Here is a 23,444-nt window from a genome sequence, read left to right as displayed (position 1 = left end):
GGTCATGTATTCATATATATTCAGAATGGACTCACGTTGGTTACAACAGACAGAATGGCCACGGCGTTGAGGATTTCCTGCCATGCTCCAATGTTCCTGGCCTTGGATGCCACTGGTCGTCTGAACTGGGTGGTGAACTTCCAGGCGTCTACTCTGATCTCCAGGATGTTGTTGAACAGAGCCAGGAGGGGAGCCAAGGGGAACGACGCCACAAACAGAGTGATGAAGCCAAACTGGATCACTAGAAACACAGAAGAAGACACAGAATTGAAAGAACTCATTGTGATCAGTGGACTTTCATCTCTTACCAACCATGATGACTGTCAGGATATGAACTCGGTCTGTGAAGTTCCTTACCCATCTCCAGATACTCGTAGAACAAGCCCAGCTGGCTGAAGTTCAGCAGAACGTTGTCCTGCTCCCAGCGGCTGTAATGGTTCTCTGGATGGTGCCGTCCCTTTCTGCCACTCCACCAGTTACGCATCACCCTGGAAAGCAACCGATTAATTAGATTACACTTCCAATTATAAATGTCCATCTACACCAGGGATGATGGAACTATTTTCTGGGAGATGGTACTGGAAGAAGGTAGATGGATATGGACTACTTCATCCCGTGCACCATTATCACACACATTATTAATACAGGAGTGCTGATTAGCCTGAGCTATTAATCACTCTGAGCCAAAGCTGTAATTTAAAAGATGTTCTAGAAGTATAAAAGTTAGAGCTGCACAATATATCATTTGAGCATTGTCATCGCAATGTACATGTGCGCAATAGTCACATCGCAGGTCCTGCAATGTAGGAGGCAAATGAACTCAACATGTTCTCATCTAATTTCAGCCTGGGTACCTGACACACCCTGCGTACAGCGATCTGCCAATCACAATCGTTCTTAATCAGTTTGCCGAAGCAGACCACGCCCCTGCACATGGAGTGAGTCACTGGTAACAACATCGAAAAATGAGCAACGAACAAGAGAAAATCACCAAAAATGAAGACTTGGTGCCAAAAAGAGAAGCGACGTCAGTTATCTGGAATTATTTCAGCTACAAGAAGGATGATACTGAAACACATCTTCTGTGTCTATAGGGTCTTGCACCTGTTGCCACAGCGAGAGGAAACACAACTAATTTGTTTGACCATTTACGTTGGCGCCACACAGCTATTACATCCTCCTGAGTATTTTTTCATATCGCAATATACAGGGTGGGGAAGCAAAATTTACAATATTTTGAGGCAGGGATTGAAAGACAGTGTATGACCAATTAGTTTATTGAAAGTCATGAGAATTTATTTGCCACAAGAAAATGTACAGAATAGAAAATGTTTTTATTCTATGTGTCCTCCTTCTTTCTCAATAACTGCCTTCACACGCTTCCTGAAACTTGCGCAAGTGTTCCTCAAATATTCGGGTGACAACTTCTCCCATTCTTCTTTAATAGTATCTTCCAGACTTTCTCGTAATAGTTTTGCTCATAGTCATTCTCTTCTTTCCATTATAAACAGTCTTTATGGACACTCCAACTATTTTTGAAATCTCCTTTGGTGTGACGAGTGCATTCAGCAAATCACACACTCTTTCACGTTTGCTTTCCTGATTACTCATATGGGCAAAAGTTTCTGAAAAGGTATGGATAATAGTGTTAGGTATGATTATGACATCAATATATGTTTGGTTTCAAAACAATTGACGTAGTGCCTGCTGAGAAAAAACAACTAAATGTTCATTGTAAATTTTACTTCCCCACCCTGTATATCCCAGAGTTAAAAAAAACGCAATGACAGTTTTTTCCACTATCGTGCAACCCTAATACAAGTATTAAGACAAGACCAGACCTGATGATTTACAAGTAAAGAATGCATTTGTCACATTATGAAAATAAAAAATTGTTCATATCAAAGAGACATAACATGCATGTTATGTCCCCGGTGATGTATGTAACTCAAACCCTACGCAAACACCAGTCGACTGGACCAAACACAATCCTCTCTACTCTGACGTGTTTGTTTCTCAACTGGTAATTCTATGCTCTGACTATTTAGATAATTCACAAGAGTGTAGTTCTATCTTAGAAACAAAAGCCAGAAGAGCACTCCAAAAGTTCATACCTCCACAAAGGTCCCACAGGAATGTATGTCAATCCTATCTTCCAATTTTAATTGACTGCAGACCCAGTGAGACCTTGTGTTGGATGAGCCTTTACTGTAAATGTAGTAGTACATTTTGGAGACAATCATATGTTTTTGTGGTAGAAGGAAAACAATTGAATTGTCTGTGTTTCACCGGAGGCTGAAGTGAAAACTAGATTTAATCGACTTTCCCTCTCAAACACAAACTAATGTTATTCTCATTGGAAATTTTCATGATCTTTTATTGTCTGTGACATAAGTGGGTTGCACTAAACAAAACTTGGACATTCTTTCTTGCTTGTTATTATTAAGACACAGAAAAACTGGATGGAAGATAGTGTGTGAAGGACTCACGGCAGCAGCGCCTCCTGAATGTTCCCCCACAGTTGTTTTCCTGCCATGACGATCACCAGTTGTGTTGAGAGCTCGATCAGACATCCTCCAGGATCACACTGTTACAACAGGAAGTCAACTTTTAGAAAACATTCTTTTATTTTATACATTTCTTGGCAGTTCTCACATTGGTTGGGATGGACGTAACAAACTGCAATTCTTCTCATTACTGTAACAAAGTAGGGCAGAGTTTTTTTCCTATATTTGTGTGAAAGTGTAATTTCACTTTTACTTACATTTCTAATGTTTTTTTTTGCCTTTCCCTTCACTAAATGTTTTAATTACAGAGTTTAGAAAGTCACAATGAATTATGGTATGTGGCAGCAGATAATGTGATCGTAGTTAAAGTTTGAAGTTTGTTTCTGAGAGCTTACTCTGAAAATTGTGTGAAATGGAGTGAAAAACAAATGAACGCAGAAAGACTTGAATGGATCCAAATCCTTGTCACATTTAGCTAAACTTAAAAACGAAGAACATCCATGTAAAATAGATTATAGAATAGAAGAGACCTTACTATCATTGTGTAAACATGTTCAACACTATGAAAGTGTGCAAACTGTGTAAAAGACAGTAAAGTTTTGCATCTTAGTGCTAACACAGTGAGCTGTTTGCCCAAAAATATGCAGACAGCTGTTGACAAAAACTCTTATCATTGGTTAGACATTAGGACTTAGTGTGTAAACCTGCATGTCTAGCAAATGTTTAGCTCACTAGTGTAATTGACTTGAGCTCCAGCTACATCCAAATCAGAGATTTCTGTATTGTAGCTCACCTAAACTAATGTTTATTTGATTTCACACCTGATAAATGTTGTGTAGAATTATAAATGACAGAACCATTCAACAAAAATATGAAAAAGTAATGAACTTTTAATCAAGTTGGAGTATATTTCTAAACAAAAATCATACTTTTAATAATTAAGTGGGACTTTTCCTCCATTCGAACTCCATCCATTACTTGAAAATGGCTACAAACTTGAAACAAGCTGAGATGGAGGTGAGAAGTCTGAATGTTCAGATGTGGATGTGTAGTTCAGGGACATCCGTATAACAGAGCATCATAGGACACTTATGCAGAATCATATGATGCTCTGAAACAGTTTTTGCTCTGGCTTTCTCACCAGGGCTCTGTGTTTGTTCTGTCTACCACCCAAAACTTCAATATCCATATAATTGTGTGCTATATTTAGAATATTTTCTCCCCTTTTTCTTGCTGGCACACAGGAAACTGAAGGCCTGACGCCTCCTGAACCTACCAGAGTTCTAGACAAAATGATCAGTTCTGCAGACCTGTGTTGCTGTGTCACTGTGGTGTTTTAATAAGTTATTTCAGATTCAGGCCAACAAACAAATTAACTGATTGAAGATGCGGTTTAACAATCACTACCCCCATGTGAGTCCAGTGGTTCAGAACAGAGCTGATGACAGCTGATGAAAAATGAATGAGGTTTGGCAGAATCTGACTGAAGTACAAGCTGGGCTGACCACCTCTGACTGGATGCAGTAACATTCTTTATTTTAACCTGTTTAACCCTGACCATATTTTCAGGGGAAAAACGCCTAAAAAGACATACCCGAAGTACATGAAGAATTACTCCACAATAATAAGGTTCATATGGATGTTCTTGATGTCTATGGACATTTAGAGACCTCACAGAATCTATTCCCATTGTCTAAAATATTGTATCTATTACTATGCCTGAGTAAACTATAACAAACTGTTAGAGAAATTGGAATTTTTTACCCTCGCCTGTTTTTTTTCGGCTGGATTGACGATGATATGTATGAATTAATTGTTCGTGTTGGAGATTTTTAATAGCATATATTTCACCCCACAAAGATTAAAAATCATGTTTGAACATTAAAGTTTGCACTAAAATACACTTTTGATTTACTTTTATTAACATTAGGGTCTAAACTTTGAGCAAAAGTTGAAAAAAACATTCATTGTCCTGATTTATTCCATTTTTATAGTAGATGAATATTAATATAATTTTTTTCGGCCCGCGGGCAGGCTGATAGGGCTAAAGGGGTTAAATAACAAATTTCATGTCAGAGTCATGCTCTACATTATTAGCATCATCATGGTGGGAAGACATGTAGAGCTGTTTTACTTAGAAAATGGAGTTTTGCACATTTTTATGTACAATATCACTGGAATTACAATCGAGTGAAATGATTCTGTCCCCAGAAAAATGTGATTATAGTGTTTAGTATCACTTTAAATACAATATCACCCCAGTAACCATATTTTTTTCTTGAGTACTTTAACCTCTTCTTTTTTATGGAGATATTTAACTGAGGAAAACATCTCAGCTCAGTTCACAAAGTAACTTTTACCAATATTCTATGAGATAAAAAAAAAAAAGAGTCACCTCCTCGTTCCTCAGTTTGCTCAACCCTCCAAACATGTACGAGTATTCTCCAGGATATCCCACAAACTTGCCCTTGAAGAACGCCAGGTAGAAGCAAGAGGAGTAGTAGTTGACAAACTGGAACAGAAACATCTTCATGGTCAGACGGTTTTCATACTCCAGGTGGGTCTTAGGGATTTCTGCAGGAAAAAATGTGAAGACAGCCTTGTATTAAGGTTAGCCCAATGGGAAACGGTATATAAAAAGATATTTCACTACTATTTAAATGTTCATTTATCAGTTCATGTGTTTTGGTGGATGTTTAATGTGATCCACTTACCCATATCAGTGATCCAAACAGCTACTTTCTCATAAAAGAAGTTGAGAATCATTATGATGACAAAGTTGATGCAGGACGCTGTGACAGAAGTTGCTAGCTGTGGAGTGATGAATCTGCCCACCACCTGGATCTTCCTCATTGGGTCTTTAATGATACTTGCAAAGGCAGCGTACACGGCCAGCCTGTACGCTATGACCCCGATAATACAGGCCACGATCAGGCAAACCTACAGAGGAACACAGATAGTGATACTGACTGTGCTGTACTTTCACACCTTCAGCTAAAGACATTCTGTCCTTTTCTCAGCACATTTCCATATTTTTTGTATATTCCTATTTATATATACAGCTCTTTCTCTGATTTTACCATTTATAGGTATGTGTTTGAGTAAAATGAACATTTTGTTTTATTCTCTAAACTACCGACAACATTTCTCCCAAATTCCAAATAAAAATATTGTTATTTAGAGCATGTATTTGCAGAACACAACACATGGTCCAAATAACAAACAGATGCGGTGTTTTCAGACCTCAAATAATGCAAAGAAAACCAGTTCATATTCATTTCTAAACAACACAATACTAATGTTGTAACCTGGGAAAAGTTCAGACATCAATATTTGGTGGAATAACCCTGATTTTCAATGACAGCTTTCACGTGTCTTGGTTCTCCACCATTACTGTTGGATGACTTTATCCAGCTCCTGGCAGAGAAATTCAAGAAGCTCAGACATGTTCCATGGCCTGTGACCATCCATGTTCCTCCAGAACTTTTCAAAGTGGGTTCAGGTCTGCAGATTGGACTGGACATGACAGGGTCTTCATCTGGTGGTCCGTCATCCACACCTTTATTGACCTAGCTGAGGCCAGGAGCATTGTCCTGATAGAAAAAACAGTCCTCAGAGTTTGGGAACATTGTCAGAGCAGAAGTCCAGTAGTTTTCAATAGTTATTTTTGGATTCCAATTACTTTTGTGGTACTAATAGCACTGTTTTTACCTATTGTAAGAAGATAGTGATGGTCACAGTAATGGTTTTTATACTTGTCCTTCTTAAATAAGACATGGATTGGGTGTTTATTCAGTAGAATAAGGTGCGCTTGTGTTGGAATTCAACAGACACAGAAACGGAATGGCTGTCATACATACAAACATGCTGATTTCAGAGGAAATTGCAGTGGTTTCTTAATTTTTTCCAGAGCTGTATATATACAGGGTGGGGAAGCAAAATTTACAATATTTTGACGCAGGGATTGAAAGACAGTGTATGACCAATTAGTTTATTGAAAGTCATGAGAATTTATTTGCCACAAGAAAATTTACATAATAGAAAATGTTTTTTATTCTATGTGTCCTCCTTCTTTCTCAATAACTGCCTTCACACGCTTCCTGAAACTTGCGCAAGTGTTCCTCAAATATTCGGGTGACAACTTCTCCCATTCTTCTTTAATAGTATCTTCCAGACTTTCTCGTAATAGTTTTGCTCATAGTCATTCTCTTCTTTCCATTATAAACAGTCTTTATGGACACTCCAACTATTTTTGAAATCTCCTTTGGTGTGACGAATGCATTCAGCAAATCACACACTCTTTCACGTTTGCTTTCCTGATTACTCATATGGGCAAAAGTTTCTGAAAAGGTATGGATAATAGTGTTAGGTATGATTATGACATCAATATATGTTTGGTTTCAAAACAATTGACGTAGTGCCTGCTGAGAAAAAAACACTAAATGTTCATTGTAAATTTTGCTTCCCCACCCTGTACATTTTTATACTTTAAGTCTATTTTGTTTGTATTTATACCTTTATCTGCCATGACAGGGATTACTGTCAAACAAAATTTATACAATCTTGTGCAATGACAGTTAGGAATCTGTCTATTTACATTAATGAAAAGGCATCAAAAAATGGCTGCAAACAGCACAAAGACACAACTGAGTTTAACATTTAGCATTTACCCAGAAGAGAACGGTGGCTCCTGAAAGGCAGAAACGAGCACACTTGCTGGTGATGGGGAGATACGGCTCCATTTCCTAGAAGGTAAACCACTGTCATTATAGTGTTCTCACATTCTGGCATGCTCAGTCTTATGCTTGAATGCAGCTCTGAAGCACCTGAGTGATCTTGTTGAGTCTCCTGTTAGTGCATCGGATCTCAAACTCGGGTCGGATTTGAAGCTGTTGCTGTTCCTCCTCGAAGTCCACCAAGTCCCATTCGTACTCCAGACGGGCTTGACGCCGCTTCCAGAACTCCAAAAACAGAGTGACTGCCAGAAACGTTCAAAGAAATGACACATTGACAAGCACTTCAGGATCATTGTGTGAGTGTGTTTGTGCCACTATGCACACAACATTTTAAACAGGCACAACTTTTATCTACAAGGCAAATGTTAAAACCAGAGGTGAAAAGTAATGCCATGCAAATACTACAGTCTTGTATAGTAAGTAGATTTTTCATGTTTTTGTGCATTTCAACACAAATATATAGGTAATTCATGGAAAAAAGTATAGAGCAGAGCCTATCGCATGAACATAGCAACATAAAAGATGTGACAGGACAAAACAGACTAGACAGGTGCTAAATGTCTGGGACAAATACAGTTTATTCCAACATGGATAATATTAGGTTCAGTAACTTTGCACATAAACAGATCTGTGCTTCTACTTTTACCAGAATCTTTTTTATAATCGTATCTGTCTCTGGTTGCGTAAAGATCATGTTTAGTTTAGTTTAGTTTATTAATTTGATCCCCATTCGCTGCTGCATACCACAGCAGCTACTCTTCCTGGGGTCATCAACAACACAAAAACAAAGCACCACAATTTCCCACAACTCACTCAACAAACAGGATGTACATACACTCAACACAACAACACAAAAACCATAAAGTCAACAACAGCACACAATACAAAACAATTACAATAATAATACCAACAACAACAGAAAAAAAGAATAAATAAACCAAAAATCAGAAACAAAAAATAAAAACATAAAGAAAAAATAAAAATAAAAACAGCTCCACAACAAACAAAAAAACAAACCATCTAGATGACGTCATTATAGGATGTGCAATAGCTCAGACAGTTATTCTTGGGTAAATATGAAAATTCTCAACCTTTTAGAAAAACTAACTGCTTGAATTTCTGAAATTAAAAATTGTGGCAATGTATTCCATGCTACCATTGCCCTGTATCGCACACTACCCTGTATTTGATTCGTCCTACAGGCAGGCAACAGGAAACGTCTGTCCTCTGACTGACGTGTGGAATGTTGATGGACGTCACTGAAGAAAGTCAGTTTACTGTAAAGAAGTTCAGGTGTTTTTGTAATTATGATGTTTCTAATAAATTTAACTAAAGAGTATCTAATTCTGCCTTTAACATGTAACCAGGCCAAACGGGTGTGAGTGTCTCTAGTACTTGTTCTAAATGGACAGTTTAGGACTATTCGAGCTGCTTTATTTTGCGCAGTTTGAGGTTTATTTAGATTTATTTCTGATGTGTTTGACCAAACGATTGAACAATATTCTAAATGCGACAGAACTAATGATTCCACTAGTGTTTTCTTTATTTGATATGGTATGCAATTTCTACATTGTTTAACAGTACCAATGCTTCTGCCCATTTTATTTAATATTTGCTTTATATGAGAATTCCAAGTCAACATGCTATCAACAGTCATGTGCACTTTTTCCACCCCGGACTAAAACCATTCATTCATTCATTTTCTGAACCCGCTTTATCCTCACTAGGGTCACGGGGGTCGCTTGGAGCCTATCCCAGCTACATAGGGGTGAAGGCGGGGTACACCCTGGACAAGTCGCCAGTTCATCGCAAGGCTGAACATATAGATGTCGAGGCCCAAAACGGAATCTGGCCCGATTCAGAATCGGGCCGGCCCAGAATGGAATTCTATTCTAGGCCGGCCTAGAATGGAATCCTGCTGCTATAATGTTATTTTTATACCATGTTTAATGCAAATGATCTAAATTATTACAAAAATCAATACATGGAATTTGCAAATATGTGAAAAAAAATGAAACAAACAACATTTTAATTGTAAACTATAATACACTTTATTTACAAATAGAACCTAGTGGTACTCCCCACCAATATATGGTACAGTGAAATCGACTGAAATTGACAACAGTTACTCAAGGTATGTAAGACTGAAAATGTAAAATTATGACAAATTATGGAATTATGGATCATTTGCATTAAACATGGTATAAAAATAACATTATAGCAGCAAGATTCCATTCTAGGCCGGCCTAGAATAGAATTCCATTCTGGGCCGGCCCGATTCTGAATCGGGCCAGATTCCGTTTTGGGCCTCGACATAGAGACAAAAAATCACTCTCACATTCACACCTATGGGCAATTTATATTAACCAATTAACCTATTAGTGCATGTCTTTGGATGGTGGGAGGAAGCCGGAGTACCCGGAGAGAACCCACGCAGACACGGGGAGAACATGCAAACTCCACACAGAAAGGTCCCACCCCCCGTCGACTGGTGTTGGAATCAAACCCAGGACCTTTTTGCTGTGAGGCACGAGTGCTAACCACTGCACCACCGTGTCGCCCCCTGACTAAAACCAGCTCTTATTAAATCTAAGTGTTCCTCCACATCCCTCACTTCCTGGTTAACTCAATGCAGGAGGTCAGTCTTTAGGCGCATAAGTTCGACTCTGCAGTTACCAGGCAAACTAGCACCTGCTTTGTGTAACAAAAAAAACCTGGCAAGTTTATCAGGGCCAAAGCAGTGTGGACAAGGGTTGATATTTCAGTGTGAAAAGGCTTTAACTGTGAAAATCTGTTTGACATGTTGAGTGTATTGGAACTCCTACACGGGTTAAACACAATAAATACAACACCGACTGACACTTACCCCAAATCCCCATAAATATGGCAAAGAATACTGTTCCCTCATTATCAAACAGATGGGATTGCTGGAAGAGAGAATATGGAAGAAGATAAGAGGCAGAGGAAGTGGCACGCTGAGCTCAAACAGGATGACATACTGCTGAATCAGCAGGAAACATTTGTCTTGATTAGATGTGGACGACTCAATACCGTTACAGCAGTCAATTACTGACAGAGAATACTGTTTTAAAGAGGTTCCGAACTTGTGTTATTATATGAGTGCTTATATTTGTCACAAGATATGTATTTAACATAAGTGCATTGCACATAGTTGAACGTGTGAAAATAGATTTAGTGTTTTACCCATGATGAGAGACACGTAGAGTTGAGCTTCCAGAAAGGACACTTTTTGTCACAAAGAGGACACATCAGGATAGTGCCTCCAATACTGTCATTGCATATTTCTTTGCTAAATGAGTAGAGAAAGTGGATTAGGAATAACACATAAAATGCAAACTACATATGTAAATAAAGATGCATTCCAGGATTGACTAGTTTTTCAGATCAGATACAGATACTGACTATTAGTGACCAATATTGGATATACAATACAACTACAGTAAAAATGTTAAATCTTGATGAATAACTTGTGCACAAAACTGTTGTAAAACATTTAACTGTGATTTCAATGGTTATTTTCAGTTTTTATAGTGGAATAGGAAAGTGTAGAAATGAGCAGCATATCACATATATTTCTTTCAGTGTGTAAGTAATCACATCACAAAGTAGCACATTATTTAATTATTCTCTTTTATGAGACATTGAATGACAAAAATACTAATACCACTCATTGAAAAAATGTGAATAACAGCTCCAGTAATAAGCAATAATTGGTCTGTCCCTCTCGACCGGTGGCCATTTTCCTTACTTTTGGGATTATCACTTTGGTTCTTTAGGTTGAATTAGGATTGTATTGTATTACATTAGATTATAGTGTGGAAGAATCTAATTTAATGTCAACACAACCTTAACCAACAAAAAAATAATTGATTGACGTTCATTCATTATGAGTTAATGATGATAAATGAACATCATCTTCAATTACACGTCATAAATGACTGATGATGATGATGTCATTTATCATCATGAACCCCAGATGGCACAAATACTTTGGTGAAAAACAGGAACATATTGTGAGAAGCCTTCCCAAAAGACCATGTCCATTTACAGCCCTAACATGTTTTATTCTATTTATGTTATTGGATGTTATGAGACATTCAACATCCTACAGCTGCGCAAAAAATTATCAGACCATCAAAAGTCATCAAAAACAATGGTTATGCAATCAAGTACTAACTCCTGTGTGTATCATGTGACTAAAGCAGACAGAAAAGAAAACATGGAATGCCTAAAAGCACTGTTTTTGTCAGTACAATGCCATAGATATTGATGTAAGAACTGAAGTGATTTTGGTTATTATCCAGAAAACATGGAAAATGTCTAGATATCAGCTCTGAAATTAAACTCTTATGAGCTATTTTTTGTTGTTATCATTATATTTGTCCAAACAAATCTACCTTTAGTTGTACCAGGCATTAAAATGAACAAGAAATTGAAGAAAGCAAGGCGTGGTCTAATAATTTTTTCTGCGACTGTATATGTGTTGAATATTTGGTGTCGTAAACCTTTGGTTCTTCGTGGCACTGACCTGGATATGTTGTCATCGTAACTGAGTGCTCCATAGGTGAAACATATAAGGCCCATGACGGCAGCAAAGAACAGCATCTCTGTGTAGAAACCAAGCCAAGCGAAGTAGATCCCTATCTTCTCTCCGTAGTATTTCCTACAAGGAAACAGATACTGTTAATGTCTCACAAAATGTATCCTTTAAATCTTTAATGCAAGAATACAAGATAGAGTCATGGCTCATTGCATGTGATGATGAATGCTTCTGTTATCCTCTGTTATTCATACAGAGGTCTGAACCTAAAGGAGACTTCAGTGTGTAGGGACAGGCTAACACTGGAACAGCAGCGGTTCCACTATTCCACTGACAACACACTGTCTTTTATTTGACTGTTTTATACTTCTACTTTTTATTCTTGACTGTGTAATTGAGAGTATTTACAAGGGGTGTGTATTGGCAAGAATCTGGCATTACGATACAAATCGCAATACTAGGATCACAATACAATATATCACGATGTATCACAATACTGTTAAAAAGGCAATTTTTTATTGGTTTTGTTTCTTTTTTAAAATATTATTTCCTGGAAGAATGGAATTATACCAGAAATATGCACAAACATTAAACACATTTTTATTTGATCAGAACAGGATCTAATGCTATATCACAAAATGTTCCCGTGTTAAAACTTAAATTCTGTTTTACAGACATTACAGTTTAAGATCCCATTCAAATGTTCATATTCTTTTAGTTCATAACTAACATTATGACATTATTTTTGTGCAATCCCAACAAAAGAACTAACATTATTTAATAAAAGAGTGTGAAATAATAATAAATAAAAGAAAACCAAAAAAAAACAAAAATGAACTTCCACAATATCCGCATTTGGATAAATACCTAAAAATATTGATACGGTACTTTTTAATATCGATACAGTATTGTGAAATGAAATATCGCGAAATATTGCAGAACCGATACTTTCTTACACCCCTAGTATTCACCTTTAGCACCTTACAGAATGTAAAACCAACGTTCATTGCACTGTACAGTAGTATTTTGCAATGACAATAAAGCTTATTGTATTCTATTCTATTCTATTTCATTTTTGGCATTTTGTGTCTTTCATGTTGCTTTAATCTTGTTGTGTCTTTTCTGTATTTTTGCTTTGTTACATCTTTGACATCACTGTAGCCCGGTGACCCCTCTAAGCATGATCATAGACCCACCTCCCAACAATTAGAAGGCTTAGATTCTCCATATTTTTTGCTATTTGGGTATTTTTATGGAAATTATGAGCATTAAAGAGCAATTCATCATAAAGTCAAGATAAATTATTCATGTTCCTTTAGTCCAGGGGTCCATGATGATTTAAGGAGGTCTGGATAGAGACTATTTACTCATGTACAGGTCTGCAGCATCATCATATTTAACCTATAAAGACCCAGTGCTACTTTTGTGGCAGTTCCTAAATTAATTCTTCTCTCTATTTAACCTTTCTTAAGTGATTTATTACCATTTATTGCAATATTAACCCCTTAATTTTAAGGTTTTTTTTTTTCAGTGTAAATCATGTATTTTCCTGTATTTAATAATTCACTGATCATGTAGTTGTTCAAATTCATAGGTTATTAAAACAAAACAGAAAAAACTGAGCAAAAAGTGACTTTTTCAGCAAAGACATCATTAACTGAAACATAAAAACAAGTGTCTACATTCACTGTCATTGATCAAACTCCATGGGTTTTACTGGTGAATCAATGTTGTAGAAGATGACGGTGTTTCCACGTTCACTACGGAGCCTCTGAACATCCAAATGGGTCGTATCTGATGACCATGAAAAGATGACAAACTGCATTTTACACCAATTATTTACATGCATTAATAGGATTAGTGGATCAGCAGGCATTGAACAGGTTTCATCAGTAGATGGTTTAGGTTGTCGGTGCCTGTTTGGGTCTTTATGGGTTAAACTGCATTATAATTTAGTTATACATTAATTCATTTATATATATTGAAAAAGCATGGTCATTGCATCAACATCTGCATGAAGAAAGCTATTATTTAATTATAGCTATACTTATTGTTAGTGCAGGTCAACAGTTAATCTTATAATACATTTTACTACTGACATCTCTCCTTTCCTGCTTGGGAGAATCAATAAAGTATATCTTATGTTATATGGATTTGATGAGGTCAACATTTGTAAACTTTTCCAGTGAACACTGATTTAATTAGGAAAATATATGTGCTTATCATATTATTGCTCTGTATTTCCCTTTGCTGACTGTTGAACCAATAAAAACATCCATGACCCAACCCTAAGTGTAGAAAACACCCTGTGTCGGCTGTCAAAAATCACCAGTACTAACAGTATAAAACCATAAAATACTGATTATTCCTTTGGTTTTTTTTATAAATATACAGGGTGGGGAAGCAAAATTAACAATATTTTGAGGCAGGGATTGAAAGACAGTGTATGACCAATTAGTTTATTGAAAGTCATGAGAATTTATTTGCCACAAGAAAATTGACATAATAGAAAATGTTTTTATTCTATGTGTCCTCCTTCTTTCTCAGTAACTGCCTTCACACGCTTCCTGAAACTTGCGCAAGTGTTCCTCAAATATTCGGGTGACAACTTCTCCCATTCTTCTTTAATAGTATCTTCCAGACTTTCTCATAATAGTTTTGCTCATAGTCATTCTCTTCTTTCCATTATAAACAGTCTTTATGGACACTCCAACTATTTTTGAAATCTCCTTTGGTGTGACGAGTGCATTCAGCAAATCACACACTCTTTCACGTTTGCTTTCCTGATTACTCATATGGGCAAAAGTTTCTGAAAAGGTATGGATAATAGTGTTAGGTATGATTATGACATCAATATATGTTTGGTTTCAAAACAACTGACGTAGTGCCTGCTGAGAAAAAACAACTAAATGTTCATTGTAAATTTTGCTTCCTCACCCTGTATATCTTTATTTAGGTGGGACAATGCACATTAACGAACACATTTCGACATTCCATTTCAGTATAAACATGTAAATATGCCGGAGTTAGCGTCAGTGCTAATTTTCATCCGCAGTCCCCACATAACTGTATTTACATACCGTCTCCTCCGTACCTGTGGATCATCTGTACAAAAGTTATATCTGTCTATGTTCTGGCTGGACTTCCTCAGACCCACTCTGGTTCTGTCTGTGCATTTGACCATATTAACGGACATATGAACACTGCATTACAACAAACTCAAACTGTGGATGTTGAGGGATTTCTTCAAACACAACCCAAGCCGAATGCATTCAAGTGTTTGTTTACCTGATGAGGTTGAGAGGCTGCTCTTTGTAAAAGCACAGAAACCTGGCCCAGTGCTTGTACAAGTTGTAGCGCTCACTCTCACATTCAGCGTTTCTTGCTCTTTTCCAGTATCGACACTAAAAGAATACGACATAATGCAACGTGAACAAAACGCCTCTGGAGAATAAACCTGGTCTGAGATTCAGTTTTAACAACACTGTTGAATTTATCTTGAAATGAGCAGAAGAGACAGTAGTAATAGTGAAATGTAATGGGGATGTGAAATAACTATTTAAGTCCATGATTAGCAAATATTATGGTTCTGATGGAGGAAATTTAGAGTAAGAGTGTAGAGGCTGTTTTTATTATAAGAGTAGTAATAATTACAGTAATAAGAGTATTACTGCAGTAGTAAAGGTACATAAAAGTAGGCTGTTAAATGATCATGTGTTCAATTATAGGTCCATGAAGTGTTATATTACATAGTTTAACAGAGAAAAGGGTGACTTATGCCTGGGATACGCCTGGTCACCCCCCCCCCCATGCATTGTGGATGTTTGGTGTTCTTCAATGACTTTTCCATATAGTTTCATTTTACCATAAATTTAGTTTCTAACAAAACTGAAGTGTTAAACCAGTCATGACTTTCATTCAACCTCCAACTAGCAGAGAGAATAAAGGATAGAGAGAGGAGAGATTGCACACTCACATCTTTTTTCATGTCTATACCAAGGTTATAATAGTTTTGGATTTTTCATCATAGTTTAGTTTTATTTAGGTTGGACTTTTTTTCTCTAATTCAGTTAGTTTTAATTAGTTTTTAGAGCCGGTTTTACAACTTTTTATTAGTTTTCTTTTTTTTTTTTTCTAAATGCTTAGTTTTAGTTTAGTTTTATTTTTTTTTCATATCTTTTATCTTTCTCACCGTCATTTTCAAATAAATCCCATACAGGACTCTGCTGCTTTCTCCCAACTTCAGTCTCCATGTTTCCAGGTAGAGTGGGGACTGGAAGACGACTCTAACCGACAAGTGACGAGAAGTGACGGACCGTGAAGTGTCGTACGGTGCCGCCAGCTAAAATTGCTCTAGCGAAATAAATCGATTTCATATCAATCCAACATTGACAACGACAAAAACAAAGGGACTTTTATCCATAACTTTTATACGTTTTAGTTAGTTTTGTAAGCGCACAATACAGTTTCAGTTAGTTATCATTTTTTCTTTTAATTATAGTTTTTATTTATTTCAGTTAACGAAAATGGTTTTTCAATTGCAGTTTTCGTCCTTTTGTTAGTTTTCATTAACGATAATAACTTTGGTCTGTACATGCTGATGTCATCCAGACAGTGAAACTACAGTAAAAGTTATGTAAAATATTTTTAATATTAGTTGTAATATCAATTTGACTATCAACAAAGCTGTTCTCTGTGTATTTTTGCCATAACCTACTTACCTCACATATGAAAAATAAGTCTTTTCGGCTTTCTAAATAATGTGCTCCTCCACAACCTCTTTGTTAACACAGGCAGTCAGAGGAAATGAAAAATACCATTTATGCAGCGGTAACCACTGTGTTCCAGGCCTTACACTCTATGCTTAACCCTTAGGACTCATATCTAAGAGTTTGCTATACCTGCTTATAATCAATTTTTAGGCACTTCATATAACCTGAGTGAATTTGATGTGTTGAATATTTAAATGTGCAGAACATACTTAGCTACCAGTAGAGTTACTTATCTGTTCTGAAACACTGTGATGAAAATGTTGTGCTCTGAAGTTGAAAAGTTAGAATTCCAATTTTGAAAAAAGCTAAATAACTCATGAAAACACATCTTTACAATGTGTAAATGAAAATATGGAGATTACAGAATGATTTTGCAAATTGTTTTGTTCACAAAAGTAATATAACATATGAAAATTAGCCAAATAAATAGATAAACATTGCCTAAAATAAAAAATATTAAACATGTTTTTTGGGTGAAATTGTTGTTTTTTACTTTTTTTTTCTTTTACATTGAAAGCACTAAGAAATGGAGAGTCGGAGAAGGGGGGCATGCTACCTTCACGGACAACACAACAATGTGAATTGATAAATTACATCTATGCATGTTTTTTTGGTGGAGATATAAATAGAAATGAAACCCCAGAAACATTTCTAAGGGTTTCTAGAGATAAACATTGAGTGATTTAATGTAGAAAATGTTTTTCCTACTCTATAATATTAAAGGTTTTAATGCACTCCTCACAGAGGAGGCTTGGGTCGTGGTGAGGTCATATTTGTGTCTTACATCATGAAGTGGGAAGGCTGCAGTGTAAGTCCCATTGCTGAGCAGTCGCTTGATTCCAGTCTTTTCTCTGTCGTTCCTTCCCTCTTTGTAGTACGGACACCGAGCCAGGATGTAGAAAACCTAACAACAAAGAGGGGATTTAAAAGGGGATTAGGAGATTTGGATTTATTAGAACTTTTTGAACAAATGTACTATAAACTTACTCAGCAACCATTTTTAAAAGCAATTAGAGATTAATTCTAAAATGTGCCACTACCTCAGAGTCAGCTGAGGGCAGATGGATTACTTCAACTATGACAAAATCAAAAACAGAAGTGATTTTACTCAGTCAGATATGTGAGATGTTAACGCTCACTATTCTGTTTCTTGTGGATGGTGGGAAGAAGGTGTCCTTGTCATTTATGAGGAAGAAGTCGGTCTTGCCCTTGTCAAAGGGGTAGGTGAAATAATCAGGAACTGGGCGCATGATGTGCTCCGGCAGGCGGAAAGGATGTGAGAGCCACTCCAGTGGGACATCCTGACCATGTGGGATGTCACTGGCTTTGAAGGGAACCTTAATCTTTAGGACGTCGGCGTAAGTGGCCAGTACATCCCATGGAGCATGAATCTTTAAGAAGTAGGTTTTTTGGTCTTTTGAGTCCTGAAAAATGAAAGATAAGAAAAACGAGATAAGACAAGATCAGATAAGTTATATTTTCTTGATCCCCCAAGGCTGATATTCAAGTGTACAGCAGCACAAGAAAAGAGGCATCAATTACAACAGAAAGATAAAGTATGTGGTAAGTGTGTGTAAATGTATGTATAGGTGTGTATGTGTGTGTGTATATACAGGGTGGGGAAGCAAAATTTACAATATTTTGAGGCAGGGGTTGAAAGACAGTGTATGACCAATTAGTTTACTGAAAGTCATGAGAATTTATTTGCCACAAGAAAATTTACATCATAGAAAATGTTTTTATTCTATGTGTCCTCCTTCTTTCTCAATAACTGCCTTCACACGCTTCCTGAAACTTGTGCAAGTGTTACTCAAATATTCGGGTGACAACTTCTCCCATTCTTCTTTAATAGTATCTTCCAGACTTTCTCGTAATAGTTTTGCTCATAGTCATTCTCTTCTTTCCATTATAAACAGTCTTTATGGACACTCCAACTATTTTTGAAATCTCCTTTGGTGTGACGAGTGCATTCAGCAAATCACACACTCTTTCACGTTTGCTTTCCTGATTACTCATATGGGCAAAAGTTTCTGAAAAGGTATGGATAATAGTGTTAGGTATGATTATGACATCAGTATATGTTTGGTTTCAAAACAATTGACGAAGTGCCTGCTGAGAAAAAACAACTAAATGTTCATTGTAAATTTTGCTTCCCCACCCTGTATGTAGGTGTATATGCGTGTATAGATCTGTGTATGAATATGTATTCACATATATGTGTTATTTTATTATGTGTTTATGTAAATCATTTTATATTTGTTCATAATAATATAAAGCCAGAATGCTAATTATTTACTAGTCAGAATCAGTCATATTATGGCATAGTGTATAGATATGATTAGACTAGGAAGGTTATTATTGTTATTAATTATATAATGAGAAGGGGTGGGAGTTTATAAGTTGTACTTCTTCTCACTCCTTTTCGAATATATATTATATGTCTTATGTTTAGGTGTTTTGTTTACTTATTTTCTTCTGTTTGACATTCATGTTCGAAATAAATACATCAATCAATCAATCAATAAAGACAAGATAAAAATACAAAATATTAAAGTATAATATTAAAACTGAGCAAAGATACAGTGAAAAACTGCTCTGTTACTCCTTAAAACTGTATGTAAATGTGGTGCAGATATGAACCATCCCTTTAAGACTGTTTCTGCCAAACTCAATGTGCTGCAGCGTACAGTCCACTAGGTGGCGGAAGCACTCTGTGGTTGAGTTTCTTACTGCTTTGTCCTCTGTCTCCAGCTCCAGTCCTGCTTTCTCAAGGTTGGCTTCAAACTCCCTCCTCCTTTCCTGGAGAAAAAAAAACAACACACAAACACATTTAAGCCACAAGTATGTGCACAGGCTGACAGACCAAACCACACACTTACACAGCAACCATTCCTCATTTAAAAAAATAAGGGGAGAGAACATATAGAAAGTAATATACTATTTATCATTTAACAACACAACAGTTTCAGTTTCAGCAACCTCTCAAATACTTATATCAATGTAAGCAAACAAGTAATGGAGTGAAACTACCAGGCATAAGGAGCATGAGATAAGTGTGACAATAGGCACTGATAATAACGTCCAAATTTAGATCAAAGTACGTGATGTTCCTATCAGTTAAAACAGAGGGAAGCAAACCCCTAATACTGATCTAACTGAGTGACGGAGCACCATATTTACAGTTTGTTTGTTTTAATAGAACATCTTAATCAATTTAATAAAGGAAAACATAAAAACTCTACTTATTAAACTGCACAAAAACAAGGTGGAAATACAAATGCAAAGTTTTTCAACCTTGGGGTCGCCTAGAATTCAAATGCCTGCAATTTCTAGTTATTGATAAAAATAAAAACTTACTAATAAAAAATATATGGTGAGTTAAGAGAGACTATCACAATACATAAAAGACATGACAAACTCTGAAGCTGAAACTGAAGCACTGTGGTTCTGTTTATCTGTCAAATGTTCATTGTGGTCGGTTTCAGATGCTGCAGCTCTTTCATAATTCATACTTTGAGTTCTTGTTTGTTCAGTATTAATTACCTTGTAAATCCCAGCTGGACGGACTGTACATATCCTGACAGAAGAAAATAAAATTCTCACTTTGTGCAGTAATCTACACCTGGCTTTTCTGCCTCCGTCCATAATAATATACATTATATAGACTAAATGTCGTCTAAAATTGATGTTTATTTGCAACATAGTATAGCAAACTATTACATGATCAAAAAACAAATTAATTTTAGCAAAAAGAAAAAAGTCTCTTTTGAATGTCTGGGGTTGCCAGAAATTTGTGATGTTAAAATGGGGTCACGAGTCAAAAAAGGTTGGAAACCACTGTGCAAAGACATTAGGATGCCTAAAGAATAATGGATATGTATATGTGGTGTGCCTCGCTGTTGTGTTTCACAGTAACAAATGGCCATATTTCCAGGAAACCAACTAACAGCACAGTGTGATCCACACGCATCAGCTGTGGCACTTAGACAAAGAGGGAAACACTACATCCATCAGTCATTCATTTTTAAAGTTGTTGTTCTGCAATGACATTATGCATTAATACACACTTTCTGTCATGATGTGTTCCTGTCCAGCTGTTGTGGCTGTCACGTCCAGTTTAAGGTAGGAGATTTAACCCTTTCATGCACAAATTATAAGAATCTTAATCAAAAATTTTTCCTGAGAGTTTTATTCCTCTTTAGGCATGAAAAAAACAATGCGATTGAAAAATGTCTTCTGAAAATAAATAAATAAATAAATAATAATAATAATAATAATAATAATAATTTTTAAAAATTCAAAAATACATAAAAAATAATAATAATGAAAAAAAAAAATTCTTATGAACCTATTTTTCATTAAGTTGCAAAAAGGTCCACTCAGCTGGACACCACATGTTTAATTTTTTGACGCACAGAAACATGAATTTAGTGATAAATTGTGTGGAAACTATGGGAAGGGCTTGTGATTCTGGGAGTTTATGCTCAGGAGAGATCTACATAATGTTACCAATTCATATCAGAAAAGATATGTAGTGTCTTAAAATTTAATAAAGATATGTGTAAAAAAACAACAACAACAAAAAAAACAAAAACAATGAAAGAACAACAAAATCCATGAATATACAAGAGAACAGCTACTGTCCACTGTAGTGACCAGTATGCATGAAAGGGTTAAGATCCAGACAGCGGTGGTAAAAGATTCAAGATTCAATAAGTTCATTGTCATATACACAGCAGTACTGAGCAATGGAATTCTTACTTTGCAAGTTCCCTTCACACGACTAATGTAAACAGTTAAGCTCAACTAAAAAAAGAAATCAAGGAAATCAAACCATACAGTTAAAACTACTTATTTTATTTTTATTTATTTATTTTACTGGTTTATTTAATAGGGACCATGCACATTTATGAATATTGCTGTAGAAAAAATACACCTATGTAAATATGCCAGAATTAGTAAAAATAACTACTTTTCAACTAAACAAATTCCTAATTTAAACTAAACTAAGACACAATAAAGGAAATAAACTGTTGCATTTGTTGAAATAGATCCAAAACAGATGCAAAAACAAGCAATATGAAGTGAACTTTACGCTTCCAGACACCCCTGACTCTACAGTCATGTGACTGATGATTCATCCTGACATGATTCATAGTAGACATACATGCACTGAATTATTATGGTATATTTACAAGCATTTCATCATGTTTCCACTGATCCTATTTGTTGAAATGTTATCACTATGTGCTACCCAACAAAGTAATCTGTTCATTTCAATAACTGTTAAGGGCATTAATGGTTTGTGCTCTTCAAAAACGCCCAAAAATCCTTCTCACTTCCTCTTTATGATACTGTGTATTCCCAATTATGGATATAAGTTGTGTAATAATGCCATTGGCGTCACAGTTAGTCACAGACCATATTAAAAAAAACGCTGAGTGGCAGTTTTTCTTTTACACTGACCTGTTTCTTTTCTCCATCTTTGTCATCTACATAAGACAACACAAAGTCAATCCTTCGCACTCCATCCCTGAAGAACACTGTGTCTTTGTTTGGTTGTAGCTTTTCTGTCTGCAGGAGAAACAACAACGACAAAAGACATTTCTAAGTGTGTGGGAAGTGAAAGCAAATACTTCAGCTTCAACAGACATGGAGCAAGAAAGGAAATGGCTGAAGCAAACATGAAGATGCAGACAGATGGTTATATATGTGAGATTCGGTACTGTATTAGAATATACAGTACAGACAGATTAACAAAATGTGCACTTTTAGTTGCAGTAGTTGTTGCTAAATCCAGACAGAGACGTTCACTTGCTGGGATGGTAGCTTTTCAATGTTTAGTATGCAACGTCCATGCTGACGGTAGAAAACCACATGAAAAGACAGTCCTGGACACTATTCAATTACAGCCTTTCATTATCCAAAACTACATTTAGCCCAAGACAGAGGAACATGTTCTATACAGACTCCTGCATTTCAGTTTTTATCTTTACTCCTGACTTCAAATTCACTGACACTGTCGCATCAAAAAGACAAAGATTAGTACTAGCATTACAGCCGTTCTGCCCAAACCCTCCTCCATCCTCTCTATTTACAGTATCCTGCTTCTTATCCACAGCATTAACTACTATTCTAATCCCATAAGACACAGTATGCTTAGGGAACATGTGATCTACTGTCACATACTGTAACTAGTGACTCATGTATGGGTGCTTCTGTGAAACTGGGTACATTTTGGTATCTGGCAGTTTGCCAGTTTTTTTAGACCCAACAATAAAAAATAAATTTATACATATTTCTCCCCAGGATGTACCTAATGATGACCTCAGATAAAGGCAAAGAAATTATGCTCTTGCTCTGAGCCATCCCAAAATTAATGAATTTTTAATAAAATATTGGGGCCAAAAACAGGACCAAAATTGGGACAGGAAAAACTCCCGAGGTGTCACTGCATTTGATCTGAAAACATGGCTGTAAATGGTCTTATATACCGCTATAAATAAAGACACTGTGTTAAATGTGTCGATCCTAGTGGTTTTTCTAATCCAGACATGCAGGCTTTTCATGAATTGGCAGTTTCATTCCAGGTTTCACGTGTAACCCATTGTGTCCACGGCCGTTACATGTACAACCTGTCCATTTAAACATACAAATCGTGAGTAATTTTGCAATAGTGGTCATTTATGTGAAACACTCTGCCTTGCATAATTAGTTCAATTCCCAAAATGTACAAGTGAGAGAATAAAAAGATATTCTAAAAAATAGTAGTGCGTAATTTTCACACGTGACACACATATTTTTTTTTAATAAAAATTTTTAAAAATGCTTTTTATCTGAAAAACAGTTTCTCTTCTTTCTCACTATT

The 23,444-nt window shown here is 36.1% G+C and overlaps 1 protein-coding gene across 2 annotated transcripts in view; it reads right to left on the bottom strand.

Annotated features, from left to right (window-relative positions):
* ano5b (anoctamin 5b) overlaps positions 1-23,444 on the bottom strand; it is a 55,977-nt gene that overhangs the window by 5,322 nt on the left and 27,211 nt on the right. For both annotated transcript variants that reach the window (XM_030163439.1, XM_030163440.1), the window contains 15 exons: positions 22,043-22,150; positions 19,307-19,375; positions 17,716-18,000; positions 17,361-17,480; positions 15,093-15,208; positions 11,793-11,927; positions 10,448-10,553; positions 10,110-10,170; positions 7,334-7,485; positions 7,178-7,252; positions 5,222-5,447; positions 4,903-5,081; positions 2,490-2,587; positions 358-488; positions 36-241 (listed from right to left, as the gene is read on the bottom strand). In XM_030163439.1, coding sequence (XP_030019299.1) covers positions 36-241; positions 358-488; positions 2,490-2,587; positions 4,903-5,081; positions 5,222-5,447; positions 7,178-7,252; positions 7,334-7,485; positions 10,110-10,170; positions 10,448-10,553; positions 11,793-11,927; positions 15,093-15,208; positions 17,361-17,480; positions 17,716-18,000; positions 19,307-19,375; positions 22,043-22,150 — 2,067 coding nt within the window. The remainder of the gene's footprint in view (positions 1-35; positions 242-357; positions 489-2,489; positions 2,588-4,902; positions 5,082-5,221; positions 5,448-7,177; positions 7,253-7,333; positions 7,486-10,109; positions 10,171-10,447; positions 10,554-11,792; positions 11,928-15,092; positions 15,209-17,360; positions 17,481-17,715; positions 18,001-19,306; positions 19,376-22,042; positions 22,151-23,444) is intronic.

The sequence above is a fragment of the Sphaeramia orbicularis genome, chromosome 3, assembly GCF_902148855.1.
Source record: "Sphaeramia orbicularis chromosome 3, fSphaOr1.1, whole genome shotgun sequence".
NCBI classification, from domain to species: Eukaryota; Metazoa; Chordata; class Actinopteri; order Kurtiformes; family Apogonidae; genus Sphaeramia; species Sphaeramia orbicularis.
The sequence above is the reverse complement of the archived record's forward strand: the minus strand, read 5'-3'. Positions and strand labels throughout refer to the sequence as shown.